Genomic DNA, 24,319 nt, shown 5'->3' with positions numbered 1-24,319 from the left:
AACAGTGATATCTGGCATATTCAGTGACCTAGTGACTTATAGATAATAATTGTCTGCATCATTTGGGGTATATGGAGTCATAGATTAGTGGGCCTTAGATAATGAGTGCCATATGCCTGAGGCAAAATGAAAAGATGCCCAACTGAAGGTGTGAAGATCATTTATACGGTTGTATGGCCATTGGACACATACATTCCTGTGGTAAAGTAATTAAACTTTGTCAGCTGGTATGTTTGTCAGGGCATTAAGGCGCTACCAAAAAAAAAAAATCCAACATTCTGCACAAGTAGAACTGGAGGTGGGGTGGGGGGGGGATAACTACATGAATTGCAAAATAGTATATACAGCCACAAAGATGCTAATTCAGGTCCTAGGGGAGCTAATCAACCTCTTTGTTGAAGTCAAGATAAAACTTTTTGACAGCGAATGCTCCTCTGATAAAATGGAATTTTCAATTACTCTGCCTAACATCTGGCTGGGTGTTGGCACTCCAGGCGCCCAGCGGGCCCCTGTGCCCACTTGGCAGGGCGGGAACACGGTCTAGGTGGAGCAGTCCCCCCAGTTCACCAAGAGACTAATTGAAAGGAGCTGGGGCACAGGTATATGAGGGAGCTAGCAGGCGGGATATTCAGGCACCTGCTCAGCATTTTGTTCAAAGGTGGGAGGAAGGGCAATTGCAAACATAGGGGGTGGGGTGGGGGAGGGGAGGTGACTGTTGAGAGTATAAAAGTCTTAATGCAGACACGTGCAGGGGTGTCTGGAATAGGGCTGGTTGTACCAGCAGCTGCAGTCAGTGAAGATCTAATCCTCTGGTTCCATGTTTTAACCCAACAAACATGTTTGCTGAATGAAGTATGGCTGATAAAACCAGTAAATAAAGTAGGTGAGTAAAAAGGCCCAGCAAACACCACTCTTGGCTACCAGCCCATCCTGGTACTCGGGCACTCTAGGTAGCTCTGATTGGTAATGGTAGATAAATGTTCCTGAGCATGTCTGTCTGTGCCATCCATTTGGTGTCAATTAACAGGGGAGGGAAAACAATCCAATGTTGTAATGAACTCCATATTAGAGCAATTAGAGTCATCTTTTCAGCTGATGAATTTATAATCAATAATTAAGATCATAAGGTAAGAGAGACTGGGTGGGATTCCTGTTTTGAAACAAAATCATTGGGCACGAGACTGGAATTTACAAACTTGGGCTACGTTCCCTATGTGATAGCAGAGACTCTGTTTAAATAAGCCTAAGTGGGAAATCCCAAGTCATATCAAATAGACAGGTTGCCATCACAGAATCTCAGCTACAAGAGATGTCAGTGGCCATAGAGGCCAACTCCTACCCCCCCTCAAAAAAAAGAACTCCCCAGATCTCCAACTTCCCTGCCAAGTGATCAGCCAGTCTCTACTTGACCTTCAGGGAGGGGGCACCACCATAGCCCAGGCAGTGCAGGCCACTTGTGTCCAGAACTCACTGTTAAGGTTTTCCTGATACTCAGCCTAAGCTGGCCTTTTCTAACTTCTGCTGAATCCGGTTCCTGGTCCTGCTCTTTGGGGCCAGTTACAACCCTAGTCCCTCTTTCAGGTGAGACATCTGAAAATCCTAAGTCTTAAAGTCTTCTCTTCTCCAGACTAAACATCTCCCATTCCTTTAGCTGATCCCAGACATAGCCTCTGATGTACACTGATTCAAGCCAAACTAAGGCAAGGTGATAAACCCAGTCTGAGCACATTCAGGCATGAGGATAAAGTCAATAAAGGAATAAACCTGGGTGCTTCCTCACTGGGACCTCTCTTTGTCAAAGATGCTCCCTGCACACAGAGCATCAAGCACTTCCAGAAAGTGGTGGCACTCAAAAAGAACTAAAGCTTGGGCCATAACAGGGCTGGCTAGGAGCCTTGGAGACTGAACTCAAGGCCCGAATTTTTTTTAATTGATAGCTTGAGATATTTCACCAGCCATCATCAGACTCTTTTTGTTTTTCTTTCTTTTGTTATTTTGTTTTGGGCAGGGCAATGAGGGTTAAGTGACTTGCCCAGGGTCACACAGCTAGTAAGTGTCAAGTGTCTGAGGCCGGATTTGAACTCAGGTCCTCCCAAATCCAGAGCCAGTGCTTTATCCACTGAGCCACTTAGCTGCCCCCCAGAATGAAATTCCTTTGGGAAAAACTGGGCAAAGCCATAAGCTCAGAGGGGATCACTTACTCATTCACAAGGAACTCTGAGAGCCTTAAGGAGAGGACATTCAAGAAGGCAATATTCTAGTGGAAGGAAAAGGACAAAGTATTCTCTATCACCTTCTTTTCTATATAGCCATGACAATAAAGAGCTCACTAAGTGGCCACAATACTGGAGACAAATGGAGACATGTTAGTTCATTGCACCAATTGGATTCCTTTATCTGGGAACAAGTGGAACTCAACTCAGCCAGTTCATTGACCCAGGGGCCTGTCCCAAGGCCTGCTGGGAGTGAGGCCAAAATTATTATTAGCAAGACAGGAAGCTGCTTGCTTCGGAGCTTCTCCCTTCTGGTCGCCCAGGCCCAACCCATCAAGATGTTTTGTTGATTTACCAACAGAGAGACAGAGAGGCTCCATGATGCCTCTGTGCCATCTGCCCTTGGAAGGCCAACCTTGGCTCCTAAACGGTTTCTTAATCGATCAGTTCTGGACCCCACTTCCTTGAACTCTCACAGAGTGCTTTCCAATCACCAGATTTTTTCAGAAATCTGGCTGCAAAAGAGAGGCTGGGCTGGGATTTCTTCCCATGAAGCACTTTGGCCCTGCATGTGGACAGAGTATGTCAGCCTTTAGCCTTGGGGATCTTGTCCAACGCTTTCCCTAGGATATGAAACCATAAAGACCAAGCCTGAGGAAGTCTTTGTCCCTGACAGGAAGCACAGAGTGCAGGGGCTTCCCAGGAAGGTGGGAACAAAGTCACTTACATTGGCCTCCAGTTCAGACACTCAGTTCTTCAGAATTATGGCTCATTTTAACATCCCATTCCTACTCAAGGAAAAAATAACCGGATGTACCAAATGACCATTCCCCTGGGATGTCCCATCAGTTCACTCTCCAAGTATGTGCAGAGGCCAGAGGCTGATGAACAATGAAAGAAGAACCAAGACCGAACTGTTTCATCTGCCTCCCAGCAGATGTGTGCCAGCCACTAGACTGCCCATGTGGCCAAAGCTGGGAGAAAAGAAGAGGGGCTACTGGCAGTGGCATTGGGACCGTGGTAAGCCTGGAAAACCCACTATCAGACCAGGATTTCCTCTCTCCACCCCCGTCCCCTGACACAGAGAAGCAGCCATGGGCTGCTTAAAGGGGTCCTAGGGTCTGGGTTGGGACACTCTTTATTTATTTAACTTGTATACAAGTTGTAAGTCCTAACCCCAGGTATTAGGGTAAGCACCATAAAGGCAAGGGCTATTTCTTTTCTGTCTTGGTATCTCTAGCACCTAAGCCAGGGCTCTGAACATTTTATTTCTTAAATTCAATTGAATTAGACCTTCTAGGGGCTCCCATCAGCACAATCAGGACTCCACAAGAAGCCCTGATCTCCCAGGTACTCTCTAGATGCTCAGGCTGAGCCTGGGTCCAGAACAGACCCCTGCCTGAGATGATAACAGGCCAGAGCAGTGCTGTATCATGAGGCCCATTGTTGATGCCATGAGGGACCACTTTTTAATTGCCCCACTTGTAGTGAGTGGGCAAAGGAATCTGTGGGACAAGTTCAGTATCATAGTGGAATTCACGGGTCTAAGGCATCAAAAGCATGCCAAGGAGAGTCTCCACAGGGACCTGGCAGTGCAGAGCAGTATCTGAAATGGATGTCAGGTTCAAGGGGCCTGGGCCATGCTGGGGAAGTCCCAGTTTCCCAACCCCGGGCTTCTGCTGCAATAGTGCAGCAATGAAGGGAGGTGCCTGCCATTGGATCAGGATGGCATTTATGAGAGACAAATCACTTTAAAGAAATCTCTTTAGAGGCATCTAGGTAGCACCATAGCAGATAGAGGGCTGGACTTAGAGTCAGGATGTTCTGAGTTCAAATCCAGCCTCAGACACTTACTAGCTGTGTGACTCTAGGCAAATCACTTAACTGCTATTTGCCTCAGTTTCCTCAACTGTAAAGTGGTGATAATAACATCCCAGGGTTGTCATGAGGATCAAGTGAGATACTATTTGTAAAGCATTTATTGCAGTGTCTGGCATACAGGAGGTGCTTAATAAATGCTTATCCTCTTCCTACACCTCCCTCATTATGCCCTAAGCTACACTGGTGGACCAGGTGCAACTTGTCAGATCCACATTCTCAGAAACACTGCCTGCAATGTCTGCTACAGGATTGTTCTCTAAGGCCAGAAATGGCAGAGTTTGTGCCCAGGGCAAGGACAAAACATGCCCAGGGCAAACAATGGGAGTCACGACCAATGTTCAGGCAAATTCAACTCAGGCAGTGAGGAGGCAGGGCCCTGGAATACAAAATCTCATTGAGCGGGGAGGGGTAGGTCTGGGAGCCTGGATAAAGAGGACAGGACTGGGAGGGCCAAGGAAGAGTTCACCTAAGTTGGGAGTGGGAGTGGGGGTGGGTGGAAATGGCCATCTGCTTCCTGGTTTAAGAGCAAGTGTTCTCTGAATGTCAGTGCCCTGGTAAAAAGTCCTGATCACCCCACCCTAGTTATGGTTCTGTTGTCCCAGCTGGATGATAAGTGGACACCAATAAAGAATAGGTCTGTACTTGGCCTCATTCCAATGCAGAATACATTTTTAAGAAAACAAAAAACCTTTTTGATATCAATGAAAATAATTTTTCTAAGATGCACAACTAGTAAATAATAGAGATCCAGCCGAATCCTATGCCATATTCTGAGAATGAAATTGGCCCTACTCCAGTTCTAGAGTTATCGAAATGCTTCATTTTTCCCCCTCTTTAGCCATGGTAAGGTTCAGTGGAAAGTACCTTCTCAATTCAATTTGATTCAACCACGGACCAATTAGGAAAGTTGGCAGAAGCCAATGGGGAGGTAACCATTCTATGTTACTGATTTCTATATTTTTTTCCAAAGTGGGGGAGGAAGAGAAGCTCTTTTTTGTTTGGGGGAGGTTGTTAAAACCCATGTAAGAGAATCTATGATAACTAATTTCCCCACTTTGGAAAGAAAACCTTTTACTGTCGAGATGAACACCCTTCATTTTCTCCCTTTGGCTTCATTTTTGAAATCAAAACAAAAGCTTTAAATGATGTTTCCAGGGAAACAAAAAGAACTGAAGCCCAGCCCATAATAACCATATTCTGTCCCATCCTCCTCTAGTCCTTCAGCAGCCTGGATGCTCTCAAGAGATCTCCAGGCTTCCTCGGACTCTGCTGAAGCCCAACCTCTGAATTGAGAAGGAAGGGATCTTTTCTTGGTATATTTGCATCCGTTAAACGTTTAAAAAGTGACCTTTGTATTCAAGTTCATCTGAGCTCAGAGGCGTGGCCTGGCTTGCCTTGTGGCCCTTGCTGAGGGATTGTGGCCCAGTTTCCCATGTGAAGATGCTAGTCCTCCATGGGGAGGCTATGGGCTTTAAGGGATTTTCCCAGTATGAGAGATAGTTTTCATGGAACCTGCCCCACTTTCATTGTGTCTATCCCCTGTCCTCCCCGCTCCCTATCTGCATTTGTGAGAAGGCTAGAACACATTTCTCCCCATGTGAAACACCGTTAGCTCTGTATGGGGAGAGAGCCTCCATCTTTAGCTTCATTAATACCATCCTCTACTCAGCTCAACCATGAATCCAAAGGCAAAGAGGGCGCTGTCTTTGTGGCTCTGTGCCTCATGCAGTTATAAAATGAGAAGCATTCGGTCAATGTGCCCAGCTACATTCCTTATGCCTACCCCCCCCCATAAGGAGCCAGAGTGTGGTTCCTCCCAAGGACCCCACAAAACTTTTCAATGCCTCCCTAGTGACTCCCACACTTGTCAGGCCACTTCACAGAGCACAGAGACACTCTCAGGATGTGGAGATATCTGGGGGATGTTGGGGCCCACTCAGCACTTACCATGGTCGGCACTGGAATGCAGGACGTCATTGAGAGCCGTGTCACAGTACAGGCCCCGGTGGGTGTCATGCTCACTATCGGTCTGGTCACTCTCCTCATGCCCGCTGTCCTTCAGGCTGTTTCCCTCCAAGTCCTTGAATGTGGAGCTGCTGGGTTGGACAAAGAACAGTAATTGACTCTCGTGGCAGGGCTGACCAGGCAGGTCTCCTGGCGTTGGGGATGATGTCATAGCCCTGAAGCCAGGCCAGCCCTCAGATGGGGAATCTCTTTAATAGCTACAACTCCGAATTGCCTCAGCTACCCTTGCCACGGCAAGCTTGCCCTTTCATTCATTCAGCTTCAAATGCACTCCTATAGGCAACTAGAATTCCCTACAAATTTGAAACAATCGCTGCAAAAAGGGAGAATTACAGCAGGATTTGTTTCATTCTCACACAAAGGATTGCTGCTGCTCTTCCAAAAAAAGGAGGATAGGGGAGAGAAATTGGAAACCAAAGGAAGGGAGGCATGGGGACTTGGGGTCAGCTTTTTAACTGAGCAGCACATTGAAAGCAAAAAAGGAAATGAGAGGGAGAAGGGAGAAGCCTGGTATGGGAAAGGTAGGGCAGATGCTAGAGACAGAGTGACTCCCATCATGCCTGGTGCATTTATTTGGGTCATGACCTGTGATTTCATTGCAATAGGGAACTCCCTGGCGTAAATACCGAGGTGAGCAACATCTCTATAACTTTTAAGCTTAGAGAGTGGCCCAGCAAACCATAAGGGTAAGTGACCTGCCCAGGGTCCCACAGCCAGCATGTGGCAGAGGCAGGATCTGAAGCCATGACTTCCTGATTGTATTCCTCCATACTGTTTAATAGATGCTTGCTGAATCGAACTTTCAGTTCAAGGGAATTTGAGGTGAATGTCTCTTGACTTGGGTGAACCCAATCAGACATAAAAGGCACCAAGGTAGCCCCTGCCGAGAAGTGGCCCTTGCTACCACTGCTGCTGCTGCTGCTGCGCCTTACAGAAAACATAGGGTCTATCCAAGGAGGGCCCACCTGCCATGCTGCTATGGATGCCAGCTAGCTGTGCCATATACCATCAATTATACATCTGAAATAACTAGTGGGTAATGGAATCCATTTCCCAGGCAGTATGGAAAAAGCAAAGGCCCACTAGAGAAGAAGGCACACTCACATAAGCCAAGGCACATGTGGGAATTCCAGTGAGTTCCACTAGACTCCACTGTGGAGAGGACTTTTTAATTCCACTTGATCTTCTCCACCTGTAACTCCAACTGGCCTGGCTCCCAAGGGGCTTGGGTTGGTGGCATTCAGTTAGTGGGATTGATACAATGGAGCCATGGTCACCCTCTACTGAGGGTCAAAAGGAATCTAATCGAGGCAGCTAGGTGGCACAGTGGATAGAGCACCAGCCCTTGAGTCAGGAGGACCTGAGTTCAAATCCGGCCTCAGACACTTAACACTTACTAGCTGTGTGACCCTGGGCAAGTCACTTAACCCCAATTGCCTCACTTAAAAAAAAGGAATCTAATCATTCAATCTAAGAATGGGGCAATGTAACATAGAACTGGAAACAAAGTGGGTCCTTATGGAGCAAAGCATGACCATATAGGTTGTGGTGCATGAAAGCCATGGACAATTACTGTGTCACAAGAAACAATGAACCTGGAGAATGCAGAGAAGCACTTGAAGACTTACATGAATGGATGAAGAATGAAGGAAGCAGAACCAGGAACACCATATGCACAGTGACTGACTACAGTGATGAAAATGGAAAGGACAACAAACTGAAAGCTATCTAATTATAATAACCAAGGTTGGCCCTAGAGAAGAGAGGAGAAAATACAACTCTCCCTTCTTTGCCAAGTTGGAGGTTCTTTCCTGGTATAGTGGAATATTTTGTGTAACTTATCAATCAATAAGCATTTAAGTAAGTACCTACTAAGAGGCAGCTAGATGCTCAGTGGATAGAGCACTGGGCCTAGAGTCAAGAAGACCTGAGTTCAAATCTGGACTCAGGTACTTATTAGCTGTTACCCTGGGCAAATCACTTAACCTCTGTATCTTTGTGAAAAAACTCTATGGACAGCATTGGTCCATGAGGTCACAAAGTGTCAGACATGACTGAACAACAACAAGTGCCTACTATGTCCCATTGGTGCAAGGAATGCAAAAACAGAAATGAAACAGTTCCTGCCCTCAAGGAGCCTACGTTTCATATCAGAATCTACTGGGACATTCATTAGTTTTGCTGACCTGCTCTTTCTCCCTCATCTTTAAGAATTCTTTGGCACAAAGGCCAGCTCAGAAGGTAGGGGAGTAAGGAGGGATATTCTGAAATGAAGGTGACATAGAAACCAAATACAGCAATAAAAACAGATATGGTGAACGTTAGCGTCAGAACATCATGCATTCTACAGATTGGAGCTAAAATGGATTTCAGAGGCCATCTAATCCAGCCTCCTCATTTGACAGCTAAGGAAACTGAGACCCAGAGAAAGAACATGCCTAGTCACACAGAGCCTAGATTGGAACCCAGCATCCTCTCTACAACTGTATACGCTGGGTCCTGCCAGAGGGGTGCTAACTGGGGATTCCACAATTACAAGGAGACAGTCTGATTAAGCAAAGAACCAGCAGTAGCTACTAGGAGGAAGTCCAGGAGTGGGAGTCCTTGAGATGAATGTCTGCAAAAGCAGGGAGTGGCCATCAACACCAGTTCATCTTGCAGCAGTTCACATGCAGAGAGTTCTTGCCAATCTGCCCAAATAAGAGCCGTTTGCCCTCATCTTGTAAGGATAGTTGGGGCTTAATGAATGGAGCTGTGTAGGGTTTTGTTAAGACCTAGAAGGAAAGATGCTGCAAATTATAGAGCAGCCTGGCAAATACCCTGAGCAAATAACAATTTATGTCCAGCATAAAAATTGCTGATTTCATTTTCTTTATTGCCTGTATGTCTCCTGGGGGAAGAAAGCCTTGAAAACCCATTAGTCAGATGTTAGCACTGATTCAGCCTTAAGCTAGAGGGAATCCTGTCCAACATATCAGGGTCCCAAAGGAAGAAGCCAAGTCTTTCTAGGTGATCAAGTCCACATTTGGATAGATAGATAGATAGATAGATAGATAGATAGATAGATAGATAGATAGATAGATAGATAGATTAGATAGTTATTTGTAGGTGACAAACAGCTGATCACATCAAGGCCCAGAAAACCATTAGAGCCTCCTAAATGAGATCCATGATCACTCAAAAGAGTTTGGCCTAACTATCCATACAAGAGAATCCAAGTGGATGAAGAATGCCTAGTGTCCAGATTATGATACATATTTGGATGGACAGGCCATAGAGCAAGTCCGCTGGTACATAGATCTTGGGCAGAAACTGCAAATGAACAATGAGCTGGGCCCAGGTATGAACAGGAGAAGGAAAGAAGGAAGGGGAAAATTTGACAGTGCTTTAAGTGAGCCCCAAGCTTCTCCTGAATTTATCTCTTTAGCATCAATATTCTTCTAGTGATGCTACATTGACTGCAAATCATAGAATTCCACAGTCTCTGAAGAATTAAAGTTGAAGACTATCTCACGGTCAATGGAGAGCTGAATGGTGGGTACAGGATAGGGCAGAGAGTTTCAGGGGCTTGCAATTCACTCTCTAGAGAGATGAGGTCAGATTGCTATGATTTCAAAGCTCTCTTCAAATGTTAACATTCTAGAATCTGTGCAACTGGGTGATAACACTATTAATCAAAGATCTCTGAGAGCTTCCTTTTCCCTTTCATTCATTCATTCATTCAAAATAGGTGCCAAGTACCTTATTAGGGTACCCTATTGAGCAACATGAGAGGTTTGAGTGTTGGACCAAATTCTCCTTGGAATCAGGAGATCTAAGCTAGGCCCTCCCCCCCACACACACACACTCACTCCCTAGCCACAGAATCTTGGGCAAATCATTTAACTTTGCTGAGTTTCAGTTTTCTCATCTGGAAATGAGATATTCACTTTCATTCCCTACCTTGCTGGGCTATTGTGGGGCTCACCGAAAATCTGTAGCATCCTAAAGCCTTAGAGGGCTTGAAACCACTTGGGACATGAGCCCCCATTCCTTGGCTCAGGAGGCCAGTGTCCCCGTTTCCCCGCCCCAACTAATTCACTGCCTTGTTCATTTCCACCTGGTTAATTTCCTTCCAGCTGCAGCTCACTGCCCTGCCTGCTACCCCTCCCCAATCAGGGCACCGCAGGAGAGAATGGAGGACTTTCCCAACAGGTGTAAAGTGCTGTTAATGGGCTTCATCACTCAGAGGAGCAGGAAGGAAATCAATCTTACACATGGACCCTCTGAGCTGCTTTTCCTGGAGGGCTCTTGGTGGCCCTGGAGATGTCACATGGCGCTTTAAGAAGGTTACACTGCCATTATCTCATTTGGTCCCTGCAACAGCCCTTGGAGGCAGGCAGTGACAGCATTAGGAGCTCCACGTTCCAAATGAGGAAACTGAGGCTCAGTAAGGTTAAATAATTTGTTCCAGAACCCAGGGCTGGCATGTGTCAGGGTAGGGGACTCCACCCCACTTGGCTCAGGCATCAAACAATCAGCTCCTACCCCCAAGTCCTGGCCAGCTCCCTGAGGAAGGTCCAGTCGTGCTAGGGAAAGACACCCTCAATAGGTCATGGGACCAAGGTCACTGACTGAGATGACAGGCTGCTTGAGAAGCGTCAGCTGCTGAGGCTCAGGAACTAGCTCCAGGACCCATACCCACAGGGGCCATAAGTGAGAAGGGCTAGGAGATCCATCCTCAAAGGTGGCCAGATTTGTATTTTAATGCAAAATAAATGGAGATCGACATCTTTAGATGAGGATGCAGTGATGGGGTTCAGCTTTACCTCGTAAGGGACCATTTCCGACCCATGGAAATGGGTCTGAAGGAGGCCACACGCAGTGCAGTGGCTTCTGAATACCACCACAGCATTGTTTGATCATGCTTAGCTTTGTGGGGTTTTTTATTCAGTGTTAGGCCCTACTCTCCTACCTCTTCCACACATTTAATGTTTGAAATGCAATGTGAAAGCCCCTGCAAGCCATCACAGGCAGGTTTCCCTAGAACTTTGCTGCCAAAATACTTTGTCCCCAATCATTGGGTCTCGAGAAGACCCAGGGCTTCAGAGCCCCAAAGAAGGACATGAACCAGATTCATTATGTTACCAAGCCCTGCAGTACTTCCACAGAAACCAAGTGGATCACCTACCATTTTCAGCTCTGCTGTCCCACAAATGGGAAGCTAAAAAAATGCATGCTTCTCCAACCTCTCAAATGTTTCCTTTTCAATTAACTAAAATTCTGCTCACTTTGATTTCAGGCAGTATCAGGAGAGATTGTCCATTGGCAGAACTTTAAGGCCCAGTCCAGGTTTGGGTGAAAAATAAAAATAAAGACGGGCCAAGAAGACAGAATGAATGAACACTGAGTCTGGAATTTGGGACCGGGGTTCAACTGTCTGTCACTTCTTCCCTGTGTGCCCTTAACACCTCTGAGCCTTAGCTTCCTGCTCTGGAAAATGAGGAGTTTGGACTGGATGATCCCCATGAATAATTAAAAGAGGATGTTTCTAGTGAGTTTTGGAGCTATGGTAGAGCCTCACTCATCACCAAATCCAAGTGGTAAGATGGCTGAGCCACTTCATCTCTCCAGTCTACAATGGGTGGTGCAATGGGTAGAGCACTGCACTTGGAACCAAGAAGATCTGGGTTCCAATGTTGCCTCTGACAGTTACAAGCTGTGTGACCCTGGGCAAATCTTATCTGAGCCTCACACCCCTCATCTACAAAATGGAAATAATAGCAACAACAATATTTCTGTAGGAACTATGTCCCAGAATTGTTGTGAGGTACCAACAAGCTCAGGTTTGCAAAGGACTCGACAGATTTCAAAGTGCTATTGTAATGTTGCTTATCGTTATGATTAATATTAGAAAGAATAGAATTCAGGTGGGGTGGGGAGAGCTGGACTGAAGAGAGTTGCTAGGAAAAGCGAATTGAGGTTCTCAGCCCCCTGCCAGCTAAGCAAAGCAAGGCCATGCTCTTCAGAAGTCTGTAACTGAACCCCATCTTCAAGATTCCTGGGCCTCAAGACCTACTGAAGCCCCCAGGAAATCTGAGTTACAAGGCTAGTAAGTGCTCTCAGCAGAGAAGAGATTGCTTTCCAAAATGACAGCCCCAAAGGCCTCATTCCCTGTCAGCTAGTGGACAAGCCCATGTTTCCCCTTTAGGCCTCCAGGCTACAAACCCAATTGCCCATCATGCAGCTTTCCTGAGAAGGGGCATGTTTTGTGTGGAGGCCTGAGGGTTGGGTTTGGGGGCTGGGGCAGAGAGGTTCAGATCAACTTTGTCTGTCCGGCAAAGCTTTGGAATCTGCAAATGTAACACACCTCGTCATCACTAAACCAACAGGCTAGAAAACTGTGGATGTCACATCTTTGGGGTCAGATTCTAGAGGCCCAGCAACCTTTCTTTCTTTCTTTCTTTCTTTCTTTCTTTCTTTCTTTCTTTCTTTCTTTCTTTCTTTCTTTCTTTCTTTCTTTCTTTCTTTCTTTGTGGGGCAATGAGGGTTAAGTGACTTGCCCAGGGTCACATAGCTAGTAAGTGTTAAGTGTCGGAGGTCAGATTTGAACTCAGGTCCTCCTGAATCCAGGACTGGTGCTTTATCCACTGCAGTGCCACTTAGCTGCCCCCAACCCCTTTCCTTCTGATGCCCAATTGTCCCAGCCACACTCTGACTGTCATTGCCCTCTCCTCTCCAGGATACTACCGTGGATTTACTGCAGGATTATTATAAACTCCTGTCTTTAATTAGTTATGTACAGAAGAATGGGAGTTCCTTGAGGGAAGAGACAGCTTGGTTTTGTCTTTGTAACCCTGACACCTGACACATAGCAGGAGTTTCCAAAATTGGGGTGGAATAAATAAATAAACGAGTGATTCTAGGCTAAGAGATTTCCTCAAGCAATCGATCAGGTGACTTGTGTTCTTTGGGTGAGCAACCCCCTTCTAACACAGATAAACCTACACTCTTTTCACTGGATAGCTCAGTGTTGTGAATTAAATTAAATGTGAATTAATGCAGCTTACACAACAAGCCAGTCGCTCCCTCAAGTCCCATTCTTTGGGAAATATAAATTTATGGGACTGGCACCAATAAAAGAGTAGACTTCTGCACCCTCCACAACTGTATCTGAAATCAGATGCACAAAGCATAAATGCACAGACGTACCTATATGTGCACATGGGCACTCTTGAGCGTGCATGCGTAGAATTCCACCCTAGGTCATATACTGTGGACATGAAACTGCAAATCTACAACATGAAGTCCCAGTGCTACCTTTGGAGGGTCTGTGTTTGTCCCCCCCCCCCCACCACCAATCAATTACTCTCAGCTCCGGATTTCTCATCTGTAGTACCCAGTGGTCTCATACATAACATAGAGGTAGCTTGGGCTAGAGGGGAGACAGTTAGCCTCAGGCACTGAGTTTGAATTCTGTGCACAATTACCAACTGTGTGACTATGGACAAATCACTCCCCATCCCTGAGCCTGGGCCACCAAATGGGGATCGTATCCTCTTTAGTGAGCTGCAACATGACATAGAGCTTAGAGGGCTAGCCTCAGAATCAGGAAGACCCAGGTTCAAGTCTGGCCTCTGACACATATATATCCCTGGGTAGGTCACTTAACCTCTTAGTGACCCAGGCAACCCTCTAAAACCATGTGTCCCAACTGAAGTACATATTTGCAAAAGAAGATGACATTTCCACACTAGGAATTACCATTACCAATTACCATTGACCTCATAGATCCACACTAAAGACATCTCACCCCTATAGTACTTATCTCATAGGGTTGGTGTGAGGCTCAAATTATAAAGCACTTTGCACATTTTATCCACTTTTAGGATAATTTTTACATACACGTTTGAGTGCTTTGTGCTATATAAGTGTTAACTGTTATGGTCTCAATGGCTCTGCCTCCTAGCCAATAACCACATTGACTTACTACTTTAAGGTTTCCACAGCACTCACCCATACAAGGCCTTAACAGATGAGGAAAATGAGGCCTGCCACTTTACATTCCTGCACCAGCATTGGGTGCAGATTCCAAACCAAAGCATTTCATGGTAATAGTACTGAACTGTGGAAAGTAGTTTTCTTTCCTTTCCTTTCCTGTTCATACAGATACTGGTTTATTTCAATTTGGGTTTTGTAGTGGAAAGAGTTGGTTTTTTAAAAAAATTAATACCAGAGCCATTGAGTTAACATTGATCTTTTGAACCTCACTGGCAGTTTCCACATGAGATAATAACATCCCCAAAGCAGGCTTCCCTTTCCTTAAAGCCAGGGGATTTAAATCTTACTTCAAAATGATCTGTTTTCATTTTTGCAGAAAATCGACTGGCACAGACAAAAGGAGGAAGGAGAGAAAAGGAGACATGGACTTAGCTGAAGGAGGTCAAGGTCAGGCAGGTAGAGGAGGCAAGCAAATGGACACTCAGACATACCTCTTAATTATGTGGGCTCGGTTGTTCGCATAGCTGCCCTCGTAGGGATAGTTCTCATTCTGAAAAAGAGGAGAAAAGAAAAAAGATCAAAAACCATTAGATGGAGAAGAATCCTGTTTTCCTGCCATGAATTAAAACTATACCACAATGAGTCCCCCAAAGCATAGGATTTCCGAAATGGAATGCATTCCGTGGTCACTGAATCCAACCCATAACCACAAAAGCCAGCATCTGTTTGAAGATCCTTCACGAGGAGAGCCCTCCACCTCTGCAGACAGCTTATTACCCTCTGGGATAGCTCTGATGGAGGTGGTTGGGTTGTTGTTATTATTGTTATTGTCATTGTTTTCTTAACACCTAAGCCTACATTGATATCTACAATTTCCTCTCATTGTTTTCATCTAGGACCAAAAGAACACGTCTTCCTGCTCTTCAGCAAGTCTTTGTATGACATGGACTCCAGACCCTTCCCTACCCTGGTTACCCTTCTCAGGATGCCCAAGAGTCTAACAGAGCTGACACATGGATGCATATGGGAACCACACAAACTACTTCCTGAAGAAGAAGCAACATGACCCACAACCTTTACTGAAACTAATTGCTTCCCATTCCCCAGTGGCCCAATTCTGCACCCGTCAAGTTGACTATAAGTTCAAAGTTATTTTTTACTATAAGCAAATAATTAACACATTAAAATATTTATTCCATAGATATAGAAATGTGGCAAAGGTGGTCCCCTGCTGGGGCCCCTGTTTTCCCCATCTTCCTTGGCACCTGTACCCATGTGAATGTAGCAAGAACTTCATTTTATCACAAATACAAAAGCAAACAGCCTAAAACGGGGGTGGGGGAATGGGTGAAGAGCAGTCCCTAGGAGGTCCTCAAGTCTTTCATGTGAAACAGGAAATCAGCAAGCAAAACCCTGTCTGGAGGCCCATCATTAAAATACCACCTTCTAATGTAATTCACAGAGATTTCCTAAGCAACAGTTTTCAACAAAGCTACCGCAGAATGCCTGGGAGATAAAAGAGGTGTGTGTGTGTGTGTGTGTGTGTGTGTGTGTGTGTGTGTGTGTGTGTGTGTGTGTGTGTGTAGGGTGGGGGGGTGTGGATATGGATGTGGGTGTGTGTATGTGTGTTAAGGGGGGTGGAAAGGCCATCAAGACATTAGAACTATACCTAGGGTGGGACAACTGGGCCTCTGTCCCCAGGGTACCAATAGTACTTAGACTCCTTCAGCAGGTCAGAAAAAGAAATCTGAACATCTAGTTAGCAAAAATAGTGAAAATGAGATACTACTAGATGGAAGGCACTTCAGCCCCTGCCCTAGTAGATGTATCCCATGTGAGCTCCCCCTTCACCACTGCTCTCTCTCTTCCCTCTGTAGCAGCAATCTCATAGTGTCCTGGGATCTTTGGCCCTTGGTACTGGGGATAGATCTCAGCCTCAGCCCACTGGGCCTTGTGCCCCAAGGTTTCCCTACTCACTGTGTATTTGGTGGCAACCATTCCAGGTAGATCTGCTCTGATATCTGTCCAAGGAGGCCAGCCTTAACAAAGGATAGGACCCAGGGCAAAAACTGCACCTGGAGCCAGGCCCCAATTCTCAGGGACATTTTCCACCATCCCCACTCCTCCTCCCACCCCCTACCATACACCAAATACACATACTGTAGTGTAGTCCCAACCCTAAGTAATGTTCAAACTAGAGGCCCTGGGTAATACTAGATAAGTCTTGGGGTCAATGGTTGGAGGAGGGGTGTTGAGGTATATTTTCAGGAGGGCTGAGTTTGGGCTTCCTGTTGGGCCTACCCAGACATTGCCCTACCTCCACCATGGGGCAAGGGAACAAGTGCATGCTCCCCATTCTGAATGGCAGATCAGCCAAGGAAAGATGGAACCCATCCTTCTCTCTACAGAAATATCTACTCCCATGGCCTTCCCACATGAATTACTCTAGAAGATGAAATCATGCTGTCATTGCTGCCACCAGGGCAAGAAAAATCCACCCAAAAGCCAGAAGAGTTCACGCCTCTGGGATTGGCTCATAAATCAAGAGTGCCCACAGCATGGTCTCAGCTGAGTAAACAGGACCTTCACTCAAATGTACCTTGGCCTATTTTCCTGTTAAAGCTGGGGGAGCCTGTCTCGCACTCAGCACAGTTCAGCTTATCCTTGCACACAGTGAGTACTGCTATGGAGACTCACTTTGGAAGCTCCCTGCCCTGGCCTTTTTTGTATCCTTGCTTCTGCATTTCAACATTGGTTGCTAAAGGGCTTAGTGACTCAGAAGGGATAAGCTAGGCCTGTATTCTGGGCTGGTGTCACAGAGGCAAATCTCAACCACATCTACCAGGTTCCGTGCAGCAGCCTCATTTGCCAAGGCCCATGCAAGAACTCCTAAACCTGAAACCCCAGATTCAGCGTAGGGGAGTGCCAAACCACTTGGATGTGATCAGCCTCCCTATGAGCCATTTGGGGCCCTGGCCATATTAGATTAAGAATGCTGGAGAGGGGGGCAGCTAGATGGCACAGTGGATAAAGCACCAGCGCTGGATTCAGGAGTATCTGAGTTCAAATCCGGCCTCGGACACTTGACACTAGCTGTGTGACCCTGGGCAAGTCACTTAACCCCCACTGCCCTGCAAAAAAAAAGAATGCTGGAGAGGGGGCAGCTAGGTGGTGCAGTGGATAAAGTGCTGGACTTGGATTCAGGAGGACCTGAGTTCAAATTCAGCCTCAGACACTTGACACTAGCTGTGTGACCCTGGGCAAGTCACTTAACCCTCATTGCCCTGCCAAAACAAACAAAACAAAAAACAAAACAAAACCAAAAAAAGAATGCTGGAGAGAATATTCCAAACAGGAAGAAACCTGGGAGAAAGAAGACAGACAAAGAGAACAGAAAAACGGATAGACAGACAGAAGTGTACCATAGAAATGACTTATGTTCTCTCCCTAACTGCAGGCATTCAATCATGTATCTAGCTAGGGCTAGAGGAGACTTTAGAGATCTTCTCATCCATCTCCTTCGTCTTACAGATGAGGACACTGAGGGCCCCAGAGGTGAGCTGGAGAAACCACAGAAATACAGGAATAGCATGATCATGGAGATCATATAGTCCAAGCCATATCTGAACCCAGAACCCCCTCTCTATTATACACAACAAGTGGGCATGGAAGTTTTGCTTGAGATCTCCAGTAAGGGAAGACACAGTGCTTCTAAAAGTCACCTGTGCTATCTTAGAGTAACTCATTTGTCCTAACATCTGTAACTTCCATCCATTTCTTCTATTCTGAAGCTCTAGAGATACACAAAACAAGGTGAATACCTTTTCCACATGACAGCCTTTTCAAAAATACTGGCCAGCAGGGGGCAGTTAGGTGGCACGGTGGATAGAGCGCCAGCCCTGGATTCAGGAGGACCTGAGTTCAAATCCGGTCTCAGACACTTGACACTTCCTAGCTGTGTGAGCAAATCACTAAATCCTCATTGCTCCACCCCCCCCAAATAAATACTGGCCAGCGTACTGGCCGACCTCCAGTGATCATGTGTACATCTTCATATGTGAAGACTTTCCAGCCTGGGTCCACTTTGAAGGGAATCCAGAGATCTTGAGGAAGGGGGTGGGGATGGGGGTGGGGGTGAGGGTGAGGAGAAAGCTTATCTTCAGGCCTGTCACCAACAATACTTCTAGCAACATATGAGGAAAAACAGGCAAATACCCCTTATTTCCTGGTCATAGCCCATGGTCTACATCAGTGATGTCAAACTCAAATAGAAATAAGGGCCACTAACTGGCATATAAGGATCCCCACTGGCCACATATTAAGTATAATTATAAATGTTTTATTAGGTTCTTATTTATTTTGTTAAACATTTCTCAATTACATTTTAATCTGGTTCAGGCCACATTTGAAAGTGTTGGGGGTCACATGTGGCCTCCAGGCCACATGTTGGATACCTCTGGTTTACACTCAAATGAGACTTTCACTAACAGGCACAGAGTGGAAAGGAGAATACATGTACTAGGCCTGCTTATGGGATGAGAGCCTGCTGATTTATCCCTTCTTTGGAGTGCTGGTCAGTTGGCACTGAGCATGCATCAGATGTGCTCAGCTGTCAGAAGCTGAACACAACTAGAGACTTGCCTTGGCCAACTCTTCCATTTCTACTCTACAACTTAGATACATGGCCTCCAAGTATCTCCCTTCAACAAAGCCTTCATTATGAAAGTGCCTAGAACTAGAAGAGTAATCGTCCTGATGAATTCAGGAATCAGGACACATGAGGAGTAGCACAGTCAGTTCCAGAGGCCACAGATCAGAGAGGTCAGTAACCAGCTGCAAAACCTCTAGTCTGGGGCTTCTTCACCTTACTTAGACCAGGAGCCTCTTGGACCAGGGTCTCATGAAGCCCACGGACCCTTTACTCAGAATTATGGTCTTAAATGCATAACAAAAAATTCAGAGTTTTACAAAAGAAACCAAATTCTATTCAAGTAAGGTTATCAAAATATTTTTTAAACAAAGTCCATAGAGTCCAGACTAAGAACGCCTGATTTAGAGCAAGGCAACCAGGATGGGGAAAGGTCTTGATAAACTGCTACTTGAGGCTTGGTTGAAGAAATTAAGGCTGTTTAGCCTAGAGAAGGGGAAATAAGATAGTTGTTGTCAAGAATCTGAAGGACTGACATGGGAAAGATAGATTAGACTTGTTTGGCTTGGCCCAGAGGGCCAAACGAGTAGAAACGGATGGAAGTTGCAAAAAAGGCTGACTTAAGACTTAATATCAAGAAAAAACCAAACCAAGCAACCTTGGCAACAATGAGAACTGTCCAAGGTGAAATGGGGGAGGAAGTGTCCTCCAAACAAAGGCTGGATGTTCTAAGAGAGGGTTGGGGGGTGGGGTTCCTGCCCAGGTGTGGGCAGGGCCAGGTGTTCTCTGCTGTCCCTTCCAGCTCTGACACTGGGGGACCCTGCCGTCCCACCCAATATAGATCAAAGTAGAAAAGGAAGACAAATGAAGGCCTTTTTTTTTCTTTTTTGCATAAAAGTGTAGTCTCCTGGTTCAGCTGATTTGATCAAAATTTGCTTGACATTACCTCAATCCCCTCTCTAAGTACTCTAAATGGCAAATAGCATGAAACATTTGAGAAGGGAAATTTTCTCTAAATGTCACATTAATTTCAATAGCAACAGTCCCCATCTCTAATGAGACGGCCAGGTTAACACAAGAACACAATCAAGAGACAAGCATGACTTGTGAGCCTGAAAAATCCAAGGCTAATCTGAAAATGTGTCTAAAATGTCCGGAAGAGGCATTTTCTTATTGGCCAGTACATTTTCCCCAGCTCCTTGTTCTAGTTAAAATCCAGTTACTTGGGAATGCAGTGGAGGCCCCAAGTAGAGTAAAACCAAATAGGTTGGGAAATGGCAGAAGCAGAATTTGGACCCATTGCATCTGATCCCAAATGAAGTGGCTCTTTGAAGATTACCTAGTTAATAATTCCCCTTCCCTTTCATCTTGAGTTATGGTTTTTAGAAGAAAAAATGAAGCTTAAGATTCTACAAAAGGTTAACTGAAACCGTAACGTGAAGGGCTTTAAATGCCAAGATAAGAAATTTGTACTTTATCCCAGAGACAATAGGGAGCCACTGAATATTCTTGAAGAGAGGAAGACACTGTCAGGCCCATGCTTTGGGAAGACTGATTTGGCAGGTGTGTTGAGGATGATGTGGAATAATGCTACCTATGATCTCATTAGCTACACAAAACACACCGGGACCTCATAGTGCCTTTTTTTCAGACAAACTGCTTTCTTCCATCTTCTGTCTATGAAGTCACTTTTGCAAACCCACAAGACTCTGCAGGCAACTCTATAAGATTATAAATTGCAGTTTAAGAAATTTCTTCCTCAGGGGCTTCCTGTACCAAAGATAGGACAGGTCTGCCCTCCACACCAAAAAAAAAAAAAAAGCTTTACATGAATCCCTATTAAGCTCCAGCAAACAATTCTGTAACACCCTGACCTAGCATAGTGGAGGGGGGGGCAGATCTTTGAGACAGGACAAAGACATTCCTAGGCATCCTTAAAGGTGAGTGTCCAAAGTGGGGCTTGGTAGCCCCAGGCAGTGACCAACCTGCCCCTACCTCTTCTCCCCAGCAGACCAAGGCATACTGACCTTCCTGGTTACAAGGGGTCCAGGATCCCTAGCCTGAGGCTTGGCCATACCCTACAGCTTGCCTGGAGGGAGGCTCCAAATAATCGATAGTCTGCTGCTGGCGGTTGCAAAATAGTAATTTTTTTAAATTTACCATATCCAGTGATTCTAATTGAGCCTAATAAACATAATCTAGGGACCTACACAGCTGGGGATAGTTTTCAAAATGTCCAAGCAACTAAAAAGTCTCATAACTTCATGTCTTCCTGCTCTGCCCCAACACATGGAGAAATGAACATATGAAATCTCTGTGGAAAGATAACCCTCATTCCTACCTCTGCCTCAGTTGTAGGAGAGCCCGTTCCCTGCCCAGCTAAACCCATCAAGTCTGCCCCATCTCTGGGATTGGCCATGGACATGCCTGACCACATACATTCCCTAATGAGGGGAAGGATGAGAGCTTTCCAGGATCAGAGAGAAGGCCCGAGTCACTGGCTCCCACAGTGCTGGCTGCTTTTCTCCAAGGCTTCTAGAAGCTTCTAAGGGAGTCCCTTTCCAAGCTTCGAAGGGGAATCCCATATGGCTGTTAGCCAGCATGTCAGCTCACAAACGAGTCGCTTCTGGAAGCAATTCTCTCATTCATGAGCAGCTTTGGACAGCTAGGGCCTTAGGTGGTGGCTAGATCACACCGCTGACTCGGTTTCTAGACCTCCAAAGGCCCAGATACCTTTCAGATGAGCTGCTGGCTGACCATCAGCTTGGACTTGGAAAGTTTATTGGATTTCATGGGGCAGCCCTCAAAGAATGTTCAATTGCACCCTACATGCCCATCCTCATTAGTAGCAGCTTGGAGGCTCCTCCACAACAAATGCAAATCAGAGGTTCGGATGTTTGAAAAATTCTAACAATACTCATCATTATCATCTAAGATTTTGCCCAAAGTCAAAGGACAACTCCCCCCACACAGGCTGCCCTCTGGCCAGACCAGACATGGTAGGGGCTGCTTCCTAACAAGTCTACCTTTCTGGGACCCATATGAGATCACATACACACAGAATTTGCTCTCCTCAAAAAGGTCTACTTCTCCAGGCAAGGGAGACAGGTGCTCTTCTGAAAAGAATTGACCCATGTCTCTTCTCCATCCCTTTGGGCCTTTTCCCCTCTTCTTTTTTTGTGGGGAAATGGGGGTTAAGTGACTTGCCCAGGGTCACACAGCTAGTGTCAAGTGTCTGAGGCTGGATTTGAACTCAGGTACTCCTGAATCCAGGGCCAGTGCTTTATCCACTGTGCCACCTAGCTGCCCCCTTTTCCCCTCTTCTACCCACAAAGGAAAATGTGAAGCCAAGATCCGATTATAACCAAAGTGCCTCTAGTCCCACTGGGTGAGTGTCGTCTACCTGTTTTATTTTGCCAATCCTATTAGCTCTCTGGGAATGGACGTGGAAATGCATGATCATGTGCCCACACAGGGTAAAAAAAGCTTCCAAAAATCAGCCTTCCAAGTACAAGATGAGGGAGGCATGCCTATACAGCATTTCTTCTGAAAAAGATCTCAAGGTCTAAGTGGAGAGCAAATTTGATCCAAGTCAGCAGGGAGACGTGACAGCCAAAAAATTGAATGTGATTTGGGGCTGCATGAAAGAAGGTGAGCTTCCCAGAACAGGGAGGTGAGGGTATTTAGCCTAAAGAAGAGAGGGGGGGTTGCTATTTCAAGTATTTGCTGGCTTCCCTTTTATGGGGGCTGTTGAGGCAGAGACTGGATGGTCACTTGCCAAGTATTGAGTAGGTAGTACAGTGGGTAGAGCACTGACCCTGAAATCTGGAGGCCCTGAGTTCAAATCTCCCCCCAGACACTTACTAGCACTGTGACCCTGGGCAAGTCACTTAATCCCAATTGCCTCAAACATCTGGGGCCATCTCCAGTCATCCTGATGTCTATCTTGCCACTGGACCCAGCTGGCTCTGGAGGAGAGAGTGACGCTAGTGACCTGGTACAGTCCTGCCTCACTTAAATCCTCACTGCACATCATGACATCACCCCTGTGTCATGGTCCTCTTCGAGAACGAAGGGCAAACAAGAACAGCCACAACAGCGGGGTATGTATAGAGTTGGATGGCCGCTGAGGCTGTGGCACCCGGGCACAAGTGCAGCAGCTTTTCAAGGTTGGGCAGGGCCACGTGGCTAGTACCCAGGCATGCCAGACTAAAGGCAGCCTTTCATCGTCCCGCCCTCCCCCGGGAATTTCTCTGAGGCCATTTAGCTGCTCACACCACCCAGGAATGAGGTAATCTGGCTTGAGCCTGTGTCTTTCTCTGAACTCTTCTTGGATTTAGCCAAATTCAGCTTCAAAGGGAAGCTCTGTATCAGCCCAGGTCTCTACAAAAAGCAGTTCTGAAGGAGCCCCACATGGCCAAAGGCTTGCAAAGCTGACTGGGAAGAATGGGTACAACCTGGAGGCCCCAAGTCCTAGCTCAGTGACCAGCCCATTGTACCATTTTCACAGAAGTTCCCTGGCCCCTCTTCAAGCTTTGGGCACTACTCAAGTTGGGCAGAGAAGGCCTTCCTCCCAGGCCTTACCAAGGTACAAAGGGAAGCTCTGGCTCTTGGAGGCTATGCCAATAGTCAGAAAGCTGAGGCCCAGACAGGGAAGTGAGCTGCTCAAGGTCATACGGCTAGTAAGTGATAGGGCTAGGATTTGTACCCAAGTCCTCTGACTCCAAAACCAGCACTGCTGCAATTTGTGTCAGCGGGCAGAGGCCCACGTCATGGAAAGCATGGGTTGTTGACATCCTGAAGCAAGGGTCCAAAGGCCTCCTCAGCAGCCTGGCAGGGCCCGTTGTGAGGGACGGCTATAAAATCAGGGAGACTTCCACCAGACAGATAGGTGGGAGATGAACCGAAAGGTCTGCTCCAATCACCACACAAACTTTCTCCTCCCCCAAGAAGCCACTCTCCCCAGGAGGCACCATCCACAAAAATCCTCCTCCCAGAGGTGAAACGGGCGACATGTTCAGACCACTTTGTAGTCACACGGTGCCTTTCATCCCCAAATATCAAAGCTCTTTACGAGCAAGTAATGATGATTGTGCCCACAGGACAGCCAGAGAAACTGGCAGTTAAGTGCTGCAGCCCTAGTGAAAAACAGTGACTCAGAGAGAACGGCAGCAATAAAAACACAAAGCAGAGAAAAGGAGATGGAGTGCTGCTCTCCGAGCCCCACACCGTCCTTCGTCAGGATGGGACAGGGCCGCCTGGGAGGCAGGACAGCACTGCTTTCCTCTTGGTTGTCTCTTGGCTCATCTTTGGTGACCATTTACATGGCATTTCAGGGGCAATGGTGACCATTTGGGAAGATGATATGAAAAGGGAAGCAGCATGATATTGAGGAAAGAGCAATCGGTCTTGTCTTCAGAGGACCTTGGCTAAGCCTCTGACGCTTGCTACCAGTAAGATCTGGGGCAGGTCACTTATCCTGTCTTGGCATCATTTCATCATCTGTAACATGAGGAAGAGCGGATTCGATGGCCCCTGAAGTCCCTTCTGGTCCGAAACCTGTTATTTCATA

At 46.4% G+C, this 24,319-nt stretch overlaps 1 protein-coding gene across 5 annotated transcripts in view; it reads right to left on the bottom strand.

The window, feature by feature from the left end:
• The window catches only part of PCDH19 (protocadherin 19), a 117,707-nt gene that overhangs the window by 38,803 nt on the left and 54,585 nt on the right, over positions 1–24,319 (bottom strand). For 3 of the 5 annotated variants that reach the window (XM_043974203.1, XM_043974204.1, XM_043974206.1), the window contains 2 exons: positions 14,591–14,649; positions 6,042–6,190 (listed from right to left, as the gene is read on the bottom strand). In XM_043974203.1, the coding sequence (XP_043830138.1) occupies positions 6,042–6,190; positions 14,591–14,649 (208 nt within the window). The remainder of the gene's footprint in view (positions 1–6,041; positions 6,191–14,590; positions 14,650–24,319) is intronic. The other 2 variants (XM_043974205.1, XM_043974207.1) reach the window with 1 other exon arrangement.

The sequence above is a fragment of the Dromiciops gliroides genome, chromosome X, assembly GCF_019393635.1.
Source record: "Dromiciops gliroides isolate mDroGli1 chromosome X, mDroGli1.pri, whole genome shotgun sequence".
NCBI classification, from domain to species: domain Eukaryota; kingdom Metazoa; phylum Chordata; class Mammalia; order Microbiotheria; family Microbiotheriidae; genus Dromiciops; species Dromiciops gliroides.
This window is presented reverse-complemented; position numbering and strand designations above follow the sequence as displayed.